General features: G+C 33.5%; 1 protein-coding gene across 3 annotated transcripts in view; it reads left to right on the top strand.

The window, feature by feature from the left end:
- Positions 1–22,863, top strand: part of PCDH15 (protocadherin related 15) — a 952,630-nt gene that overhangs the window by 864,611 nt on the left and 65,156 nt on the right. For all 3 annotated transcript variants that reach the window (XM_070262649.1, XM_070262641.1, XM_070262642.1), the window contains one exon: positions 6,358–6,485. In XM_070262649.1, the coding sequence (XP_070118750.1) occupies positions 6,358–6,485 (128 nt within the window). The remainder of the gene's footprint in view (positions 1–6,357; positions 6,486–22,863) is intronic.

The following is a 22,863-nucleotide window of genomic DNA, read 5'->3' as shown; positions in this document are numbered from 1 at the left end:
CTAGAAGCACCCACAACGAAGAATATACAACTATGTACTGGGGGGCTTTGGGGAGAAAAAGGAAAAAAATAAAATCTTTAAAAAAAATAATAATAATCATCCTGTTGCAAAAGCCTCTAGAAACATCGGTTTGGTCTCACAAGAATGGCACAAAATGCCAGCAATACCAGTGAAAAGAAACATATTGTGGTCTTAGCTTTTATTTTGATGGTTACCGTCTACAGAGAAACTCAGTTCATTAAATTTTCCCAATGGAAAAATATGTTAATATGGATACAAAGCCAAACAATAATTAATATTTAGAATATTATTCTTACGGTTATCTCATCGCTGTAGTAGTAAAATTGCCAATGTCATCATTTTCTTCACTAAAAGACTTAGGGGTGAAAATCAAGTATATATTATGCTAATCTGAGTGTCAGTTTTTGAAGCCAATAGTTGCATGCAGTTATATCCTTAATTTAGTTATTAACCTTCAGCAAACATATACACAAAATGTATGTTTTAGATGCAAGCAATTAAAATCATGCAAAAGCTAATTAAGTCAATGTCAAAGCAAAATTAGGAAACTATTAAAATGAACCTCAAAAAATTGGATCTCTCTGGGCTTCCTAGCTACTGAAAATAGATAGTGTGTATAAATATAACTAAATACAATTCCTGCAGAGTGAAAAGCTGAGAAATAGGAAGAAAGGACTTTTCCCGTTCTAACATAATTAGTAATTCATTTTTCAAAACATCATGTAAATATATTTCTGCTAATTCTATCTAATAAACACACTATAACATATTTCTAGCATATTTTTTCTTTTCTTTCAAATCCTACTTTTTTTTCTTAGTGAATAACTGTCTATACCCCTTAGTAAGATCAGATTAAGTGTTTATTTAGATGATCCTTCTATTCTAAACATTGCTTTATACAACTAGTCATTTATCAGATATGTAAACTAGGGCAAAGGAACAGAGAATAAATTAACAATAGTATAAATACCAAGAATCTTCAAGGTAATTCCAAATAGTCCATAGAATTATGAAATGGTTTCAGAATCAATATTTTCCTAATATTAAACTTTAAAAAAATCTGTTATCTTTAAGAGAGGTGTGCTTAACGACATGTAGTTGTTTGGCTCTGTGATTTTTAAGGGCTTAAAATACGTTATCTTATTTAATTTATGGGGATAAAATAGAGGGATTCATTTTTATTTAAGTGGGCACCAGGTGAGGATGTGGTAGCAATTTCAGTCTAATTCAATATTGTTAAACACTTACTGTGAGGAAGTCACAGGGCTTCAAAAGAATTAATTTGCCAGTAGAGCATATGCAAAAATAGTATTAAAGGAAAAACAGCATAAAAAGATATTTGTGGGTGTGTCTGTGTGTTTTAGTGAAGAACTAACTTTAATCTCTTGGCATCAGCAAAGTAACAAATGTAAGTCTGATGTTCCAAGCATCTTGAAAGTCCTCTGCGAGACTCATTGGAGAATATATAAACCATTTACCATCATAATGATACAATTCAAAAAATCCATTTAGTGCTTTAGACCATAAAGACTGTATAACAGTAATAAAAACACAGTCCACCTTGTAATTTCCTTCATCTCCTGTGGATCTCCTTCGAAAGCTTATATTGTCTTACCCAAACAGAAGGAAGACTGTAGGATGATACCAGAACATCAGGCACTTGTGTCCTTTCTTTTGCAATGTTCTCTTATCCATTTTGTCAACACTGCTTGCCCCCTCTCTTGCCCTGCATCTTTTTGTTGTTGTTGTTATGAACTTTATAACTACCTTAAATAAAGAATATGCTATGGACCTAAAAAGACCCAAAGATTCTTCGAATACTTAAGGAGATAATAAGTAGATTCTCTTAGAGAATTTAAATCAGATTTTCCTCCAAGTTTTTGCCTTTGAAATAATCAAAACTCAAATTTGGTGAAAGATCACAATACAGTCCTTAGCCCTTTCACACAGGGAAAGTGGGTGAGCCAAGAAAATCTACAGTGTCACGCATGTTGTGTGTTAATGAATCAAAACATCGAAGTAAATACTATTCTAGTGATTAGGCTATATGAGTACATGTTGTTTTGGTTTTGACCAGCCAACATTTATTTTACATTCTTTGATTAGACACATTGCAATTTTTTCCCCAACTTTATTCAGGTATAATTGACAAATAAAATTGCATCTATTTAAGGTATGCAATATGGTGATTTGAAAATACATATATATATTGTAAAATGATTACCACAATCAAGTTAGTTATCACATCCCTCAACTCACATGTTACTGTTTGTGTGTGTGTGTGGTGAGAACATTTAAGATTTACTCTCTTAACAGATTTCAAGTATACAACACAGTATTTTTAACTCTAGTCATCATGGTGTATGTTAGATCCTCAAAGACTTAATTCATCTTATAACTGAAAGTTTGTGTCTCTGACCAACATCTCCTCATTTTCCATGCTCCCAGCCCCTAGCAACCACCATTCTACTCTCTGTTTCTACAAGTTCTAATTTTTTATATTCCACATGTAAGTGAAATCGTACAGTATTTGTGTTTCTTTGTCTGAATTATTTCACTTAGCCTAATGCCCTCCAGGTTCATTCTTCTTGTCCCCCTGCCCTTCATTTTCTGCTTTAGCTACTGTATCTTTAAGATATTCTTTTATTTTCTGACCAAATCGGATGACTGACAACTGAGGACATTTCTTAAGTGGATATGGGTAAATGCAGGGCAAATAAAAGGACTTCTGTTTCACACAGTGAACTGCAAACTCATAAAATGTTTTATCTTAAGAGGGATGACTAGATTGACATCATCAACAGCAAAAGCTAAATATTAAGATTTATGAATCAGTTAATGTATTTTTTTGTTTACTTATTCAATAAAAACATGATATAGAACAGGCTGTCAAGTGCTTCGTATTCTAATTGAGGAGTCACATAATAAACATTCAACTAAAGCAATTTCAGAGAGAGGTAAGGACTGTGTAGAAAATAAAAACAGCAGTGGGATTGAAATGACTGGGGTGGGGGAGGAGTCAGTGAAGAGGTCTCCGAGATGGAGGTGACTGCACGGTCAATAGACTCCTTATGAAAAGTTAAAGTCAAGATGTTTATGATTGTAATCTTTAAAGTCATGCTTGCAAAAAAGTCTAAAACTTCTTTTCACTCGTGTTAAGGTACACAAATTTACATTTTTCCTAAGGAGTTAGAGGCTACAGTAGGCATATGTAAGTGTTTGGGTTCTGTGGTCAGATAACGGGTTCAAATCTCAGCCATACCATGTATTCCAGGAAATATGGACAAGTAACTTAACCTCTCTGTTTCTCATTTTACTCTTCTGTAAAAATGAGAATAATAATAGTTACAATATTAGTTTCATCTCACAGCATTGAATTCTTCTGCCACATACCGTTCAATAATTGTTAGCTACCAATATTGAATTTTAGCTAGACATAGAACACGTGAAGAGGTTGACTTGTGTTTAAATTCTTCAACTTTTAAAGAGAAATAAGGAACTATTAAAATAAATTATTTGTGTTCATGGTTTTGAATTTGGACAAAGTCGTGATTAAAATGAAAAGCATTTTTAATTAGTTCATGTAGATGCAAAAAGAATTATGCATACTATTAACTACACTTTTGTCCTGCTTTTTTTCTATTTTCAATAAAATTGTGATTCAAATAACTCAAACTTACAAAATGCAGTAAGGCAGTAGTTATGAAGTTATTTGGTATAAAAATAGACCAGGATGAGATTTAAATGGAACGCAGTAGTATTATATAACTGAGTATACATAAAATAATTGCAATATTTTCTTTCCATTTCTTTTTCTGGCAGATTAGTTAGAAATTATGTAGTTCAGCAGTGCAAATTTATGACCTAATTCCAATACTATTTGATTATGCTACAGAGTTGGTAGGCAAATATTTAAAAAATCAAGAGGAGAAACTAACATGAACTCATATTGCAAAGAAGTTAGAGGCAAGAAGAGCAACCAATTAAAAGCTGAGATCATTAGATATGTTAAATATATGTATATTTATTCTTATTAATATTATTGTATAAAGTTAAAGATAGCCAAACTTGGCAGGTGAAAATTAAAATAAAAAATTATTAAATACATATTTAAGTACTGTGATTGGTCTTCTATAATCATACTCTCCCAATATAATTTATGTCATGGAAATATTGTCATAATTTATTTTGTGATTTCTTTAAAGCACTAAATTGAACATGGTTAAATTCTATATCAGTCTCATAATAAATATGGACTTAAGCACAATTGATATGAAGATATGGTATTTTATATTGTAATAATGATATTTGTAAGATGAGTATTTTATAAAAGAAAGACTTGAAAAACTTTAGTTCAATTATTGAAGTTGGATAAATTATTTTATAGAAGCTTTACACTCATTGAATATCAATAGTGTAAATAGATATTTATCTAGATGTTTCCAATGTAAATTTTAGAGATTTTTAATAAATGCTAAATTCATATTTTAAAGAATTATTTTACTGCAGTCTCTCTGGAGTTTATAAAATATGTACTTATAATATTTTTATACAACGTCTAAGCATTGCCTTAAATTGCAGCACTGATTCTCACATTTTTTTTCTCAATACCTATGGAAACATTAGCTTTCTAAAAGATTTGCTAAACTACAAATTGTTCCTAATGGCATAACACATTTTTGCCTGGGCCTAACCTTCTGGCATCATTTTCTAAAGTGCCAGGAGGAAGGTAGGTAAGTTTCAGAGCATAAATCTATTCCTTTACAGTGAGTTGAAAATCAACCTTTACATTTTCCAATATTGCAAATAGGGGCCATAACTGATGTGGTCATCAATTAAGAACATAAAAAAGTTGTTGGAAAAGTGATATTATAGTCTAGGATTCCTTTTCTTAAAAAATACTAAATTTAGAGCTCATAGCTCTTTTGATTCCAGAGATAAAAATGGTGTGCTACTAAGATAAAAATGGGTTTCATTTTGGATGACCTCTGATTGTTGGTGGCTGACCAGGGTGCAATTTGGAGCTCTGGCACCGTTGGATAGAGAGGTGTAATCTGCCATTAGCCCTACTTCCCTGCTGGTCCCCTTCTCTGTTGACCTGGCACGTTTTTCCTCTTCCACTTCAGGAATGATGGGAAAGAGACAGATCAGAGGAAACTAAATAAGTAGCTGCAGGATAGGGTAAAATCTTAGAGCTAATGCTCTTGTCTCTCTGACCTTTTCCAGAGGAAGCAGAGAGCAGCCTGTTTCTAAGTTCTTACTAAGACAATGCAGGTTATTCTTTCATGTATTCAATCAACACAGACATATTGTACACCCTTGGTGTCCCTACTGAGCTAGTGGGTTGGTGTTCATTAGCTAGAGCTGGGGATACCATAAAGCAACAAAATTAAGGTGTCCCTGATAAATAGTTTGTAGATCAATTGCCATATATTTGATCCTAATTGAAATGTATGAGAGAAGTTCACTTAGGTAATATATTAGAATACTTATGTTATTTGAATCTACTTTTTGCAAAATGATGAATTACTTATTCCTCATTTTATGTGGTTTGTAATTTACTTTTACAACTTTGTAAAGGGTCATTCTTGGACTAGTGACAAGTGCTGCATTTCTCATTAAAGATGTAATGATTGAGAGGGTGAAATCCAACATTTGATGATGAAACGTTTTCTGTGTGGTACATTTAGTATGGCTTAAATTACAAAACCCAGAATTTATGAGTCATACAACAATTATCTCTCCAGCTACATCTTTTTCAGTGAATGATTCATAGCCTCTAAGGCATGACAAAGCTTGTTTCCCTTTTGTGGAATTAAGCATCTCACCCAACCATTGCTTACTGTTAATCTTAAAATAAAAATATTAAAGTACATTTTAAGCTATGAGAACATCTTTGCTAGTTTTATGCTTAAGAATAAAATATATATATTTTTTAATTTATGGTAGTTTCTATGATCACAAAAGGTGTTTATATATTTGTGTCACTTTGGTGTAATTGGTAATGTGTGTAAAGTGTTGGTGAACATGAACAGTTGAGTTGTTTCATTAAAATTAGCAGAACACAATACTTTAGTGCCTATTAAGTCAGCCAAAATGAATCACCATGACTTTGTAATTAAAAGAAATAGCAGAAGCTTAACATTATTATGCCAGAAGTATCATTCTTAGTCTTCTGTGGGTTTTGGGATATTAGGCATGCCATTTTTAGGGATGACCTTCTGATTTATGCTATTTCCATTGTTTCAAAAAAAAAGTTCAATAAGTGTTTACTTCAGTGCATTTTTTTCTAATGAATGACCACCAATAAAAAATATTTTATTTTTTATCCTCCAGGCAATACAGCTAAAGTATATATTGAGATTCAGGATGAAAATGATCATCCCCCAGTATTTCAGAAAAAATTCTACATTGGAGGTGTGTCTGAAGATGCAAGGATGTTTGCTTCTGTGCTCAGAGTCAAGGTATGAGAAAATTTATTAAGATGCAGAACTAAAGTAAATGCAAAAGCTCAGATTTTGCGGATAAACTATAACCATGTAGTTTGCCTTGACTGAGTAGTTATTCATGTTGTTTGAACAATAGTCTGAAACTTGGAGATATATGCATTTAATTAGCCAAACTAAATATAGATTAATTATGAGGTGAATACTAAGCAACATTTTGTGCTTTTTCTTTTCTACAGAAGTAGGAATAAAATATGTATGATGTTTTAGATTGAATAAGATATTAAAATGTGTTTTCCTAGTAGATTTTTATGCATCCAATAGGTTTAATTCAGAATAACTCCAAAGATTCTCAAAATGGACTTTCTAATGGCAAATATAAAATTAGCGTTTTCTGCTAGAAGAAATAATGTAACCAAATTCTCTATTTTTTTCTGCAATAATTTAAAGAATTCCAAATGCTAGTTAAACAAATGTGAAAAACTCTACTAATTTTAGTACTTTACTAAAAGTTAAAAAAATGGATATGTCAAAAAAATTGCTAACCTACTAAGAATTAACAAAATACAATATCTAAGATGAAAGTTGATAATTTTCAATGTTCCTCTAGTTAGTTATTATCAAATATGTTTAAAGATTTTTTAAAGGACTGGCAGTACATAAAGTTGCAAGTTTTATTACTAAGAAATAAATTTATATATTGCGTTGCAGTTTGGGAAACGTTTAGAGGCTAGAGCCTTATAGATTCTCAATTACAGAGTTATTTTTCTGAAAGTATTTTAATAATCGATTTTTTAATAGCTATTAACATACTCATGTGAAACCTAAATTTCCTGAACAAATCCAGCTGTTGTGTAGCTCTGGACTAGAATATAGGATTTATTCTAGATGTGCTAAAAAGAAAGTCTTTAAATGCTTTTTTCCAGAGGTGAGGCATAACCCAATATAAAAGGATTGTTCTAGAAGGATGTTGTGCAGGGTTGGGGGTGAGCGTGAAAACAGTGTTTTCAGACAAGAGTGAGAACAGAACTTGATGCATTACTTTCCAGGCATGATTTGATAGTGGCTTAGAGCATCACGGTAGGCTGGGGAGATGCTGAGAAGGGAGTCAAAAGACAGCCGAAGGATTTGCTGATGGATTCTGTTTGGGGCATTAGAAAAAATCAAAAATGACTCTGAGGTTTTTGTTCTGGATTGAACCCCATCCCTCCCCCAGATACTGTGTAGCAGGAATCAAGAGTTCATTTTTGGAGATTTTATGTGTGTGAGGCTTTTTCAGTATACAAGCATAGTTCTTGGCAAGACAATTGCAGATGCTGATCTGGATTCAGGAAAGAAATCACAGGCCAGGATGAAATCACCTAGAAAATGGATGTTGATTAAAAAAACAGTCCAAACACTAAGTCTTGAGAACTCAACACTTAGAGACCAGGAAGAGGATCCATCAAAGGGTACTGAGAAGTGGCTGCCAGGAGGTAGCAGAAATACTAGGCAAATCCACAGTCTGGGCGCCATGTGAAGAACAAGACTGGTAAGAGAGAGCGTGATCAACTACCAAATGCTCCTACAAATAGAATGTCCCTGTGGATTTTTAACGTGACCACTTATGATAATAAGAGTATGTTGTAGTAGTGGAGAAAAAAACCCAATAAGCCAGATGCTAAAGTAGTCTGTTAATGAGAGGGATTATTCAAGGGGTCTATAGATAACTGTAGTAAGAGAATTTAGTGAGTGATGTAATCATATGATGGCATTTATTTCAGAGGAATTGGGAGAAGGTGGCAAAGGAGACAGAATACTATTCTAGACACACCAATTCAGAGACAGAACGATACCTGCCACCTACCTACCTAGTCTCTGTGCTGTGTAAAGTATGGGAGCCACTGTTTGAAGTAGCTGCAGAAAGCAGTGTCTTCCGTCGGGGAGAGGTGTAGAGGGGTAGGAATCAGAAAGTAAAGGTAACGTTTAGAGGGAAGTTTGAATATTTAGGAGATATTGCTGATGATGGTATGAATTCCAGGGGCCCCTCTGGAAAGTTTGGCATTTAGAGGTAATGATGAGATGGGAAACTGAGTCATATTAGGGAGTGTAAAGAGCTGCATGGGAAGAAGTATCTGGGTGGTGAGAGATGTCTTGGAGTGAACACATGGGCTTCCTCTAATGAGGTAAACAGGATGGGATTGAGTGTTTCTCCAGAAGTACTCAGCCCCTTCGATCTATCAGCTATCACCTAGGGAAACCAATGTCGTGCAATGTAATATTCTATGTAGGTTAGAGGGGAGAGACAGACACACAGAGAGAGAGAGAAAGTTTAGCAATGAATTGATGCAAGTATATGCTATAATAATCAGTTCAATTAAGAAAGCACAAATCGCCATTCAGATTCAAAGGAGGGAGACATTTCAGTTAGTGAAAGAATATGAAAGGTTTCCCGGAGGATGAAGAATTTGAGTGGCACTGAAGGTGGTTAGATTTTCTCAAAGTGAAGCTCAGATGAGAAGGATGGTCTAAGTAGAGGAGGCAGAGTGAGCCAGGACTTAGAAGAAACCAAGTGCAGGGTGTGTTTGTGGAACAGTGACAGGAGGTGGGGACCTTAGGAGGTGATGGGAGTCATAAATCTTGAACGGTGAACATTTTCAAGTGCTGCCTTTAGCCTTGAAGCCTGGAATCTTCTTTCCAAATTTAATTAGAATGAAAGCAAGTTAAGCAGTTTTTCTCAATTCATACTTAGGGTAGCGAAAATGTTATTGGAAACAGCACTGAATCAGGGCCGGTCAAGCTCTGGTGCTTGATGGAAAGATGATTCAAATAATGGGAAAGCAGCCCACAATTGTGAAAGAGGCTTTTATATCACTTACTATATAATATTGGGGTAATGTAATATGTCATCTACCATACATACAAATTAATTATTTTAGTTCATTATAAAATGCATAATGATAAATTTTAAATTAAAAAATTGTGTTGTACGTAGGAAGGGGAAGAGGAAATATATTATAGAATTGACTGACAAAGGTGAGACTTTGAAATATCAATGAATAAAACTATACTTACTGGCTTAAAATATGGATAGTGGATTAAGGGCATTATTAAAAAATTTGTTAGGGAAAAGCAATACAATGACAGCATCATTTCAATTAATTATCCAATATAAGTGATAGTAAAGGAAGTTATATATATGCTCTGAAGTGGAGTATCAAATGTGCTTAGGGACTTGTTCAAAGTTCATTTTTTAAGAAAATATTTATTGTGTTCCTAGTATGTGCTGAAAATACAGAGGCAAACAAAATAGATTATCCCTGTGCCCTTATAGAGTTAAATTCTAGTAAACTAGACCAAAAAGATATAAATAAATAAGACTTTTATTTATACAGACATGTAGATATTTGGTTTCTGGTTCCACAATTTGCATGTTCATGTCATGTTAAAGTAATTCTTGGATTTTGTCAAAAGGAAACTATCTGCTACATTTACTATGGTTCAATGCTGATATCTGTGTCACAACTGGTTCCACCAAATTGATTTCCACTGCTCACAAGCAACCAGTCATTTTCATTGCAGAAAGAGGGGGAAGAAAATCAAATGGTAATTTTTCTCTTCAGTCTTTAATACAAGAATTAACATCAGTTAAAAGTGTCACCCTTAGTATATACTCAAAATAATTGGAAGTAGGGATGCAAATAGATATTTTTACATCAATGTTCATCATATTACTCACAACGGCTAAAAGGTTGAAACAACTCATACGTCCACTAACGGATGAAGGGATGACGAAAGTGTGGTATATACATCCAACAGAATGTTATTCAGTCTTTAAAAAAAGAAGGAAATTTTGACATATGCTACATCATGAATAAACCTTGAGGACGTTATGCTAAGTAAAATAAGCCAAAACAGAAGGACAAATATTGTATGATTCCACTTGTATGAGGTTCCTAGAGTAGTCAAATTCATAGAGACAGAAAGTAGAATAGTGATTGCTGGGGCTACAGGGTGGAGGGATTGGAGAGTTGTTGTTCAATCATTACAGAATTTCCATTTGGGAAGATGAAACAGCTCTAGAAATGAATGGTGATGATGGTTGCCAAGCAATGTGAATGTACTTAGTGGGACTAAATTATACCATTAAAATGGTTAAAATGGTAAATTTTATGTGATGTACAATTTACATGGTAAAAAAAAAAAAAACCCGAAGTGGAGGAGGCATTCCCAATATTGGTAGAACATGAAAACTCTTCTTTTCAAAGCTATTATTCCTCTTAAGTTGATTTGAAAGTGAATCTTACATTCAGATTCAGAAGTAAAGATTTATGTTAGTTTCTTTATTTTTCTTGATTACGTAACTGTGGTTTTTAACATTTTATTCCCTAACACATCATCAGTGACATCAGGGCCAGTTTCAATAGTTTGGCAGTGATGCTCACTGTGGGCTCTATCACCCCTTCTCAGCCTACAAAGAGGACACATCAGAATCTACAGTACCTTGTATGTGGAAAAAAAACCCCAGAAAATTCTCATCTACCTTTCTTTCTGGTTAGGCCATTAGTTGACTATCACTAACTGAAATGTCCTAAGCTAATGAAAAATGACTGATACAGTTTGTCGCATCAGTATAACAGAGTACTATGACAAAAGATCCTATAAATGACTAAAAGACGAGCAATAAGCTAAAAGCAAATATTTGCAACATATATTTTTTAAAAATGCAAAAACAGTGTCTAGAATATAGAAAGAACTTTAAAACAGCAACTATTTAGCCAATTAAAGCAAGCTTGAAAGTCATAAATATTTGTCCTATTACTCATAATTTTCTGCATGAGGTAATGAAGATTAAGCTAGACCTTTGAACATTAGTATTTTTGTTCCTCTTGGGCCTTTGGGAATATTAATCAATGAATATTCCTCATTAATAACAGTAGCTGCCATCTATTTGTCTGTTATTTTTCTGAGAACTGTGAAAAACCCTTTATTTATTTTAGCCTACAGAATTTATTTAAATGAATAAACAAGCAAACAAATAAAACAAATGAATAAATAAATAAAACACTTACTTACGAGTTAGGTGCAATTATTCCTTATTGTATTGTTGGAAAAAAGGAAGATTAGTAAGATTGAGGACCTTTCCAGGTATCGCTTAGCCAATCCAGTGAAGTCAGAATTCAAAGTTAGATTTACCTCCAATCAAGGCTTTTTCTTGGAATGTCTACATCCTGTTGCTTCCCATGGGAAGTTTAGAGTTAGGCTCTTGGCAAAAGTAGAAGGTTGGCAGAAAATAAGAGAACGTATTCAGTTTCTAAGAAAAATTAGGAAGTAATTAACAAGATAACTAATTGCTTTTCAAATTGAGTTGGCCTCTGTGAATTATGATCCTCTCTATTAAGGTAACAAGTCAGATCTGGTTTTAGAAAGCTTTTTCAATTTATTAATTAATTTTTTCAGTTTATTTCATGTCTTTTTAACTGCAGCTAAAAGACTAATTTAATGCAAACACAGGGAGAGGTTAAATATGATAAAGATTAGTTTAAAATCTCTGAATTATAAAGATATTTTCCAGAAGTTAATTCAGTAAGGATTAATCCCTCTCTCTGCAAGTTGCAGATATGAAAAACTCAGTGTCAGAAAAATTGAATTAACATGTTGACTTGATGTCTACTGAAAGTCAAAAAGATTATGACCATCGCGTCTTTGAGTTATTAAAGAGCCAGATATAAGAAATGTATGGAAGAAAAGAAAATAATATCTTGAAAAAGCATCAAGAAAGGGAGAGTTCTCACTCTCAAATCTCTAATTCATTATTACATTTTCTAAATAAGCATGAAATGGTGGCAAGGGGTTTTAGCAAAATGATACTGTTGAGACGAATAAGCCACAGCCATGGTTAGGAGGCACAGATTTCCTTGGTGGCAAAAAGTATAGAAATATGCAAGGTTAACCATGCAGAGAGCATTATAATTTGCTTCTAGACAGAGGTTAGGGCTTCTGAGGGCTCCTGGTCCCAAGTCCTATGCCTGCTCATGTGGATCTGATGAAAAACAATTCCAGCACATTCATGAGGGTTTAGTGTGTGTTTCCCCAGTGTACTGTCTTTTGCTAGGCCAGACTCATGCCTGGCTCATGGAAGAAGTGGTATTAACAACAAAGCCTTACGTCCTGTTTACACTATGCTAGGTACTCTAAACACTTCTAAGCAATTGACTCACTTATTCCCCTCAGAAACCCCATGAGGTAGCTACCATTGTTCTTCTCAGTTTGAAGATAAGAACACTGAGTCACAGAAACGGTACATGCCCTGCCCAAAGTGTACAGCTAGTCAGTAGTGAAGCCAGCATTCATAGCCAGGCACTCTGGCTAGAGACAATACTCTACTGCCTCCCAGGTGGCAGAGCAGTGGGCTGGGGGTCAAATCACTTGGATTCAGTCCCAGATCTGCTCTTAACTCTCTATGGTCCGTTACACTTCATCACTCTGGGCCACAGTTGTGTTCTCTTACACGAATATTGCTTTAAAACTAGGCGTCCTTTAACGTCTTTAACCATTTCCGATGATTTGTATGTTATTTACCTTAAGAAAATAATGGCATGGGAAAAAGAAATGCCGAGTGCCGTAAGAGAGCTCTTATATTTGAGAGCTACATTTTAAAGGTCAAAGGGTCTAGGTTACTTAATTCTGCAACCCAAAGCACCGTTTATGTCTTGCAGTTTTTGTGGTTTATGTCACTTGAAGCTAGTGCATTATTTTATGACGATTTTCTCCCTAGTTGCTCTTCACAATAGCGATGCAAACTAGTATCAGTTCAGTTAAAGTATCATTAAGTACTAACAGTGATTCCTCTTTGCCATCTATGGGAAATCCAGCTTTATACAAACACTTCGCATTGTTTCCAGAGAGTGGTGTTTCTTAGCAAATCTTACTTACCACTGGTTTCCTTCATAATTAGCATGGCTTCTGACCTCACATGGTTTGTACTTTGAACAAAACGAATGCACACAGATGCCTGAGGGTTCATTGCCTTCTTGGCTATGACCACATAACTGAATTACTATGTGCCAATAGCACTTAAATACATTATACTGTGTTTATGACATATATAGTATATGACATATACTGTCATATCATATATCTATGTACCTGTTTTCTCTACAAGAATTAAACTTCGTGTAAGCAGGTGTCATGCTTCCCCGCAAAGTTAATGATATTATAGCTATATTGGACTTAACATCTCAAATTGGTGTTTGTTTAAAATTTTGTTTATTTTTTCATATTGCCTTGCCTTTTAACCTGTTTAATCAAGACTCTCCATGTAATATTTGAGTGCATTATTGATTTTCAGATAAGTAAAATACTCTTTCAGTTAAACTCTCTCGGACCTGATTACAACACTGAGAGTAACAGAATCTATCATTTCCCTGGGATTTCCCTTCTTGTCAAAATTAGGAGCTTAGATTTGATGATATCCTTATGAATGTTCTGCATCTGTTACAGTTTCCCATTCATTTAACCCCACTGGAGAAACCAAACGTCAAGAAAATTGTTATATCCTAACCACTGGTATATTTTCGTTATATGGTCACAGATTATGTTGTAGTTAATAATGTTTTCCTTTTGGTTTGTCTGCAGGACCCTCAAAGTCAAATATTTGATCCATCTTTAGCAATTTTAGAAGATGAATGCAATACACATGTGGCATGCTCATTTTCTCTCTGGTTTCCTTGAGATATTCCACTTTTATTCTCTGTCATCTTTCCCTTTAACTATTTTTGTATTATTATATCTTATGTATTTTTGGAAAAGATTTCATATCTATTTTGAAATTCTGCGGGGTATATGCAAACAAACGCTTACTAAATACTCTAAGAGTCTATGCATTCTAAGCCTGCAATTTTCCCCTCTACAAGTTGAGAGATGTGAAGTACCATCACGAGTTTTTGATACATAACATTTATCCTTATTGGTCCAGATAAGTGCAAAATTAAAGTTTTGTTGTTATTAGTGTAAATGGAGAAGACCACATCTGTTTTTGTAGCCACCGTTGCAGTGTCCAGATAAAATAATTCTGCATATGTAAGTTTTACTCTTTCTCTTCCTCTTCTGTACACAGATCAGTCTTTTTATTGTCACTGAAGGGAGAATTAAAATCATCTCATTCACATAATAGTAACTCAATTTACATTGTTGGTTTGATTGTAACTTAATTAAGAATTACCTTAATTTTTGTTACTTAAAATAGAAACAGGACTATTCTTTCCAGACTATAAATGTCTGAAGAATGAGGAAAGTTTGGATCCCTAAAAGTAGATGGAAATTGGCTCTCATAGCTGGAAATTTACTTTAAAGTAGAAACTTTGAGGACATCTTGTGTTAATCCGTTGGACATAATACATGAAGCGAAAGTAGTGTATTTGGTGAATGACCAAATCATTTTGCCTTTCCTAAATTCATTGGTGGCTCATATATTTCGAAGTCTGATCATACTCTAGAGGGATTAGAATTTATTTAATGGCTGCATGTCTTTCAGATGATTAAATGTGTAACAATCCAGGGTATGGATGTAGAATATTATCTTTTGAGTCAAGCTTGCATTTTCTCGTAGACAATTTTCTATGTCGTAGAGCAGGGGTGACTGTGTATATGCTTTCACATTATGCTTCCAGGATGGTACCTTCCATCATCTTGTAGGGATATTGACACTCAGTTTAAAAATCTCAGAGTTCTCCTGAAATGCATGGCAAAACACAATTGCAAAGATAATTCAGGCAAATAAGAATTACTTTTGCTTGAAAATGTCCTGTAATTTCTTAAACCTCCATTTAACTTTGTGTTGTGCTGACCTGACACAGCAGACCTATAACACCAATCCAAGTGAAAATGGTAAAGTGAGCTTTTAAAAATGTTTTTATTCATATTTCTACAAATACATTTTAACTTTGAATTGCCTATTAAAAGTAAACAGAGTAAACTACTAGATTTTTAAAAAATGTGTTAGGAAGAAAATTTAGTTCCAAGTAAGTTATAAACAATGGATGGCTTTCTCTAGTGGTTCCAATTAATTTACATTAATGAAAACCAGCAGGCCTAGGGAAAGATTATGTACACAAAGAAAATATAATTTATATCGGTTAGCTCCTAAGTCACTGTACATCCGAGAATTCTAAAAAGACTTTTTTCTAATTATTCAAAAACAGGAGCAGCAATGGCTGGATTCACAAAAATACATTCTAATAAACTGGAACAATAAAACTTTAAACTGGAGATTCCTGAAACTTTATGTGGTAGCTCTACTAGTTTTTGTAAACTTAAATCTCTTTTTTATAGTGCTTCATTTTATTTGTGCCCGGGATTTCTTTCCTAGATAGTCATGATCTTTTATGATCCCAGTAAACTATAAAAAGACAAAGTCAATGAGGTTCATAGTAATTTTAAAGACTTTATTACCACCTAAAACCAATAGACCCAAAGATATGTTGCAAGCTAATATCAAAGATTTCCAATCCCAACTATATAAAAAACTCTAACAAATTGATGAATGAAAACAAAACAAAACAAAAAACCTGAAAAAATAAGATTGGAATAAGCACTACATGAAGAGGATATAAAAATTGGCAAAAAAGTATATAAAGAGGCATTCAACTTTATGAACTACTAAGGAATTACAAAATAAACCATAAGAAACCACCACATGTTCATCACTATGGCTGAAATACAAAAGACAGACAAAACCAAATTTTGAAACAACTGGAGTTCTCAGATATTGCTGGTGGGGTATAAATTAGTACAGCATTTTGGAAAACAGTTTGACATCATCTATTAAGTGTGAACATATGCATAGCCCTTGACTCAGAATGTCTACTGCTAAGTATTTAGTCAACTGAAATGCATACGTATACATGTACATACAAAATATGTACAAAAATCCACTATTTGTAGATATGTTCACTATTTGTAATACCAAAAAGCTGAAAACAGGGGCCAGCATGGTGGTGCAGGGGTTATGTTCACTCGTTCTGCTTCGGCAACCTGGGTTTCACCAGTTCATATCCCGGATGCAGACATGGCACCACTTGGCAAGCCATGCTGTGGCTGGCACCCCACATGTAAAGTGGAGGAAGATGGGCACGGATCTTAGCTCAGGGCCAATCTTCCTCAGCAAAAAAAAAAAAAAAAAAAAGGAGAAGGATTGGCAGCAGATGTTAGCTCAGGGCTAATATTCCTCAAAAAAAAAAATGTAAAAAAATTTTAAAAAGCTGAAAACAACCTAAATGTCCAGCAATAGTACATATATTAACTGTAGTATATCTATATGATAGAGTTCTATAGACTAATGAAAACAGATAAATTATTGCTACATGCAATGACATGGAGGGATCTCAGAAATATAATATGAGCAAAAGAATTCAGACAAAAAATACAAATTTCCTAAGTTCGTTTATGTAGAGATCGAAAACAAGAAAGACAAATCCGATCAAAATTGTTGTTATTCTTAGGGAGAGACTGATAGCGCTTTATTTCTTGATCTAGCTGCTGGTTAAATGTAGAGACATCATTCGAAAAATAAAGTTTTAAAAAAATGTTTAAAAAGCTCTAAATTCATAAAGATGAAAGGAAGAAGCTTATTTAGCTTTCTGGTAATTTTAAGGTGTTCTTCTTGGAAGATAAAATAATTATCTGATAAAAGGGGAGGGGTTCATATTTTTCTTGTTAGTCTTCAGTTTAGTTAATATTTAGGAATTATCTATTTTTAATGCTTGGTGAAACAGTGCCACATTTTTTTTTTATGATTTCTAGCAAAAAAGTATGTTTGGGGAAGATGGAACACTATAGTATGGGTGGCAGTGACTGAGAGATGCTGGTAATCAAATACAGTAGGTTGGCTGGAAGATGGGATTGGTAGAGAGAACGCAAGTTAGTATGAACGAGAACTTGAGTTTATCCAGTTCTTGGTTTCAGAACCCAGAATTTTAAGCCAGAGAGATGAGATTTGGACCTGAAAACTGTGTAATCAAGTCCACACGTCAGAAACAGATTGATAAGTCCTTACAGGACACATGAGCACAGGCAAAGGCCTCACTGTTGGTTTAAGATATAGGGCATTGATGAGGAATCCAAGCTGGGCAGGAAGAATAAGTGAAAGGGCACAGATTGAAGTCTTAGAAGAGCCAGTGGAAGAAGGATTTCTGCACTCAGCAGAGAACAGGCATCTCAGGAGAACAATGTGCCTTCCAGACCTAGTAAGCCCTGGGGGCAGCTCCGAACACTCTCACCTAGGGATTAAGTAACAGCTCAATAGGGCAAGGCCAGGTGATACTGAGTCCACTTTTGAGGGAGGGGCTCTTTGTGGGTTTACTCCTCTGGATTAGAGCTAAAGTTAGAGAGTGGGATGAGGCTGAGACCAAAGTCGGGGAAAAGGCCCCTCTCTAGGCAGAAAATGAATAGTAGCCCCTGCTCCTTCTGCCATGACAGGAATTACTAAGGGAACTGGGGAGCTTTTCATTTAAGGCAATATTGGTTAAAGTTTAATCAAATGTTATAAATATGTTAAATCCCAAGATCATGAAACATAAGGTTAATGAATACAAAACATAAAGGCCAAAATATAAAGTTTTAATATTTAAATTTATCTTTCTTTTCCAAAAGCATAATGACAAAGACAACCTGGATTTTTATCCTTTAACAGTCCTGGGCTGCATAACCTCGGACAGTTTCCTTAATTTCTGTAAGCATCAGGCCTGTAAAGTGATGAGAATACCATCAAATAAATTTGTTATGAATATAAATGAAAAAAATGCATATAAAGCACTGAGCATAGTGCCTGGCTCCTTGAAATCTCTCAATAAAAGTTCGCAGTCATTGTTAGTTATTTTATCTGAGTAGTTCTTTTTACCTAGTAATCTCACTCTCAAAGTAGTCTCAATTCAGCACGCATAGTGCATATAAGTTATCAAAAACGCAATTCTATTAGATGCTCAGGCATTTTGCTGTTGCCCTTGAAACCAAATAGTGAGCCAACATTTCTAGAACTCACCTTTAGCATCAGTATAGAATAGTAGTTTTTCTTCAGTATAGAATGCTGACATTTCCTTAATGTGTAACGACTACGTAAGTTCTATCTTTGAAATACACTTTAGTGTACTATTGTTCCTAAAATATTATTCCATTGGGAAATAATCAATGTATCTTTTTCAACTTGCATATTTTAAATGAGGTAGTCATTTCTCATATATCAGCAATGATCAGATTAATATTTATGGGACGTATCTATATGTTCTAAATGAGTATGATCTTAACACTGTGTTATGAAGTATTCTTGTATATATTTTCTTTAATAGTTATGAATGACTTGATATTTGCATAATTTCACTAATTATCAATGGCTTGGTATTTTCCTTTCAGGAAGTCACAGCAAATTTAAGGAATAAATAATCTCTGTTGGGTGTGAGGTTCTGAGCAACAAACCCGAATAGCACAGCTAGGAAAAATTTCAGCCTTCAGGTAGTACCAGTATCAACTCATCCAGAGAACAATTTTCAGAAGACTATTTTTTAAAAAGGGCATAAGGGGATTTTTGGTCTTCATCACATCATACCACAGAAAAACCATAAAATTGGGTGAGGTTATCTTCTAACAATTAATATATGTCTGAGAAGTGGGAGAAAATCTTGAAGTTCTCTTAAATAAAATACAAAAATAATCAAGAAGTCAGTAAAATTTCTTAAATAGGCTTTTTCAGGACGAAGGTGCTGAAGCCATATGAAGAAATAATTCCACGCTGGAAAAGGCAAGCAATTTAAGAATGTTAAAGATATCCCTTAAATTTCCCCCTGGTAGATAGGTACGGTTGAATTGCCATTTTTCAAAGAAAAAGTATTAATAGAAAGCTCTGAACAGCAGAAAATTTATCTTTCAAGATTATAAAATGAATTATCTGTTAAAAAATTGAAAAATGAAGCAGTCCTTTCTCTGGCTTTAATGAATCGCAGCATGACACATAATCTTCTCTGGCACCTCCTGAGCATATTAACGTTGTGTTATGTTAATAATCATCCTGAAAATTAGCGATAACTAATGAGAAAAGGAAAAGAACACAATGAAAATGCGTGTCTCACCTACAATATAAGGGTCTAATTAGCACTAAATGCAATTAAAACATTGAATTCTCTTTCAACATGTCATTTAATGGAGCAGCACCACTAGGATAAAGTTATAAACAACTCGGGTTCCTACCAGTGTTTGTGTTCTGCTTTGTCCTAAAAGAGAGATGTCGAGATGAAGCTCCTTGTTTTAATTTAATTCCCACTGGACTCTGATAGTATCTGCACAGAAGGAGAGAAAATTACAAATATTAAATTGCGATTTTTAATGAAATCTATCAGTTCAGTACAGGTGTCATCTCTCTCTGACGCAAGGAGCCCTGGAATAATCTTCAGCCTGCCACATACTCCTCTCAGTACAGCCAGTTTACTGGCAAACCCTGTGTGAGCCTGGGAGTCAAAGATTACAGATTCTGCTCACCAACTGTGTGATTTGGGGTCATTTACCCAGTCTTCCACGGTTAGGGAATGGCATTTACAGAATGGCCTTTGTTCGATCTACCTACCAGAGTTACGAAAATTAAATGATCCTTTATTCATAAAGTGCTTAGCCCAATGCAAGACACTGGGTACACACTCAGATTATCCCTTATGTTTTCCCAGATCTTTCTTGAATATAACCTTCTATTCATTATTCTTTTTCAGTACTGACGCTCAACCTGCATTTAATCATCCTGATCATTTTCAGTGCCAGGTTGTCATTGGCTGAAGAGCTATTTACATTAGAGCAGGTTGGCCAGTGGCAATTGGGGTAAAGATAACGTGCAATGTTATTTTTTTGGCCAAAACAAACCAAACAAAAACTAGCAATTTTATTAAATATAAATGCTATGGTGTTCTGTGGGGTGCTTTTAGAGCTTAGAGATTTTATTCATCCTTTTAAGAATATTTCTATTTTTAAAAATAATTTTACTTGATTATATTTTTAATTCTACTTTTTCTATTGTGTAGTGTTTGAAATAGAAATATACTCTCTTTTGTTTGAAATAAACAAAATTTCCAGTGGTTGGTTAATGACTGAAAATAGTAGCTTATAAAGCCGTAAGGATGGTATGATCTTGGTTATAGAAAGTATATGTATATATACTTTGTATATATATTGTAAACATAAAAAGACATATATAAAGATATCAATAATGGCTATAAATGACTATAATTATAGAGTTTTTAATATTCCTTTGTTAATTTTAGCTTTCTTATACTTTTCTAATAAGCAAGACATAATAAATGCTTTATATATTAGGCACATTATCAAAGACTATTGGCTATTCAACTTACTATAACTTTTCATCCTTACAAATAACAGAGCAAGAATAATTAGATGAAAATTATTTATGAATTTTTAAGAAGGAAACAGAGGGAAAAACTAAAACATTTTAATTTTGCAAAAATAGATTCATAAATTGTTACAGTTCCATCCATGGTTCTCAAAAAATAAAAATATTTCTAAAAACCAGTAATTGGGAATATTAATATTTTAGCAAATTTTCTCAAAATGGAATTGTAATGTTGGCCACTCTGTTTTACAGCATATTGTTTTGGGTCCAACTCTTTTTAGAATTTCATCCAACAAAAGACTATTTCACAGGAATTTTAGTTTAGTGTTACAATTGTTTCCTTTTAACAAATTTGTTAGATGGTGCATGTAGACATAAAATACATTATGTTATAAAATAGAAAGAATAAGTGTATATATGTATGTCTGTATATATGCATGTTTGCATATATATGTGTGTATAAATATACAGGGGGTGTGTGCATGTGTGTGTGTTTGTGTGTAGGTGTAGATATATAGAGAGAGTTCTAAAACAATACCAAGTTAAATGAAGGATATTGTGGAGAGGAACTTTTTTTGTTGAATGTGTTGTTTATTCAAGGTGACACATATTATTTCCCATGTACAAATAGCACCATTCCTATCTGTAAATATAGCCTTCTTTACAATTAGTGTCACTTTAAAGGCTTTTCTTGTGGTAATCCTTAGTTTCATTATAGCACTTTATATTCAATATATTTTTGAAAGTTCTCAATTTATTTTCCCAAGTAAAAGGTTTATAAATTGAATTCTATTTTTCCTAGACATACTCTTTTTCCTATAAAAGCAATGGAAAGGTTTTGCTTTTTCTAGTAAAGCTTTTTGTTTGTGCTTGTTAATTTCTTATTGGATAGACAATAAAACTTATCAGAGAGAATGTATGGAGAGTTCAACATTCAGATTTAATTTTCAAACATCTTGCTATTTGTTTCCCCTGATTTTCTATTAAACAGCAATTGAAGGATAAGTGGGCTCCTTATACATTATTCATATTCTAAATCTTTTTCAATAATGGAACATGCCATTAATCTTTTAACATTAACTTTGCTTTAAAGTTTCAAAAATATATGTGAGGATGTTTAAATGGAAATATATTCAAATCTTTTTATGGAGAATGGTGGTACAAATTCATCAACAAATGAAGGACACACTGTATTAAATAATCCAAAGATGGGGAAAAAAAGTTTATGTTCAAAGGGGATTTTTTAAAAAACATGTTATATATTCCACTTTAAATTTTCATTTTCATTTTTAAATAGAGTTTTCTGGTCAATCTGGATACCAAGTGACAAAAAATATAAAAGGTCAGAAAATTTAAAATAATCCAAATAAAAAACAAATATAAGATTAACCTTACTTCATAAATCTTGTATTCTTAAAATATTGGTTTATCTCAAGGTCAAATAACTTGTACAATTACATATATTAAAATAAAATCGTCTTCTCTATTATAAGTTTTGGGCCCATGAGTTAAGTCTGTGGCCATGTAATTCTGAGATACATGTTGGTTATAAACTATGCAGCTTTTGTTATATGTAATATACATGACAGATATTTGATTTGCGTTCTTAAGTATTCCGGCTGTTTCTTGATAGAACTTTTCAAAAATGGCAAGTTTGATCTCTGATAAGCATCTTATTACAGTAATATAACTACAAAAATTCCCTATTTAGATATTTTTGCTTTGCTGTCAGTAAAAAATACAGCATTCGTTAAAAAGACATGCAGAAATATATTAAGTAGCAGATTGATTCCTCAACAATATTTCCTAACTACATTCTATATGCAGGCACTGGCCAGTGAGTCTTTTGAGATACAAAAATGAGTTAGAACTAGTCCTGCTCCCATGAATTTACAGCCAAGTACAAAATGTAGAAAGTAGTGTGCCTTTAACTCTACAGTAAGTGACAAGAAACAAAAGAGATTAGCTCTGCAGCTACAAAGTATTTATAGAGAAGATGACAACGGTATAGTAACAATAATAACTAATCTTGAT

The sequence above is a fragment of the Equus caballus genome, chromosome 1 (assembly GCF_041296265.1).
Source record: "Equus caballus isolate H_3958 breed thoroughbred chromosome 1, TB-T2T, whole genome shotgun sequence".
NCBI classification, from domain to species: Eukaryota; Metazoa; Chordata; class Mammalia; order Perissodactyla; family Equidae; genus Equus; species Equus caballus.
Note: the sequence above shows the minus strand (reverse complement) of the source record. Positions and strands in the feature narration are given on the sequence as shown.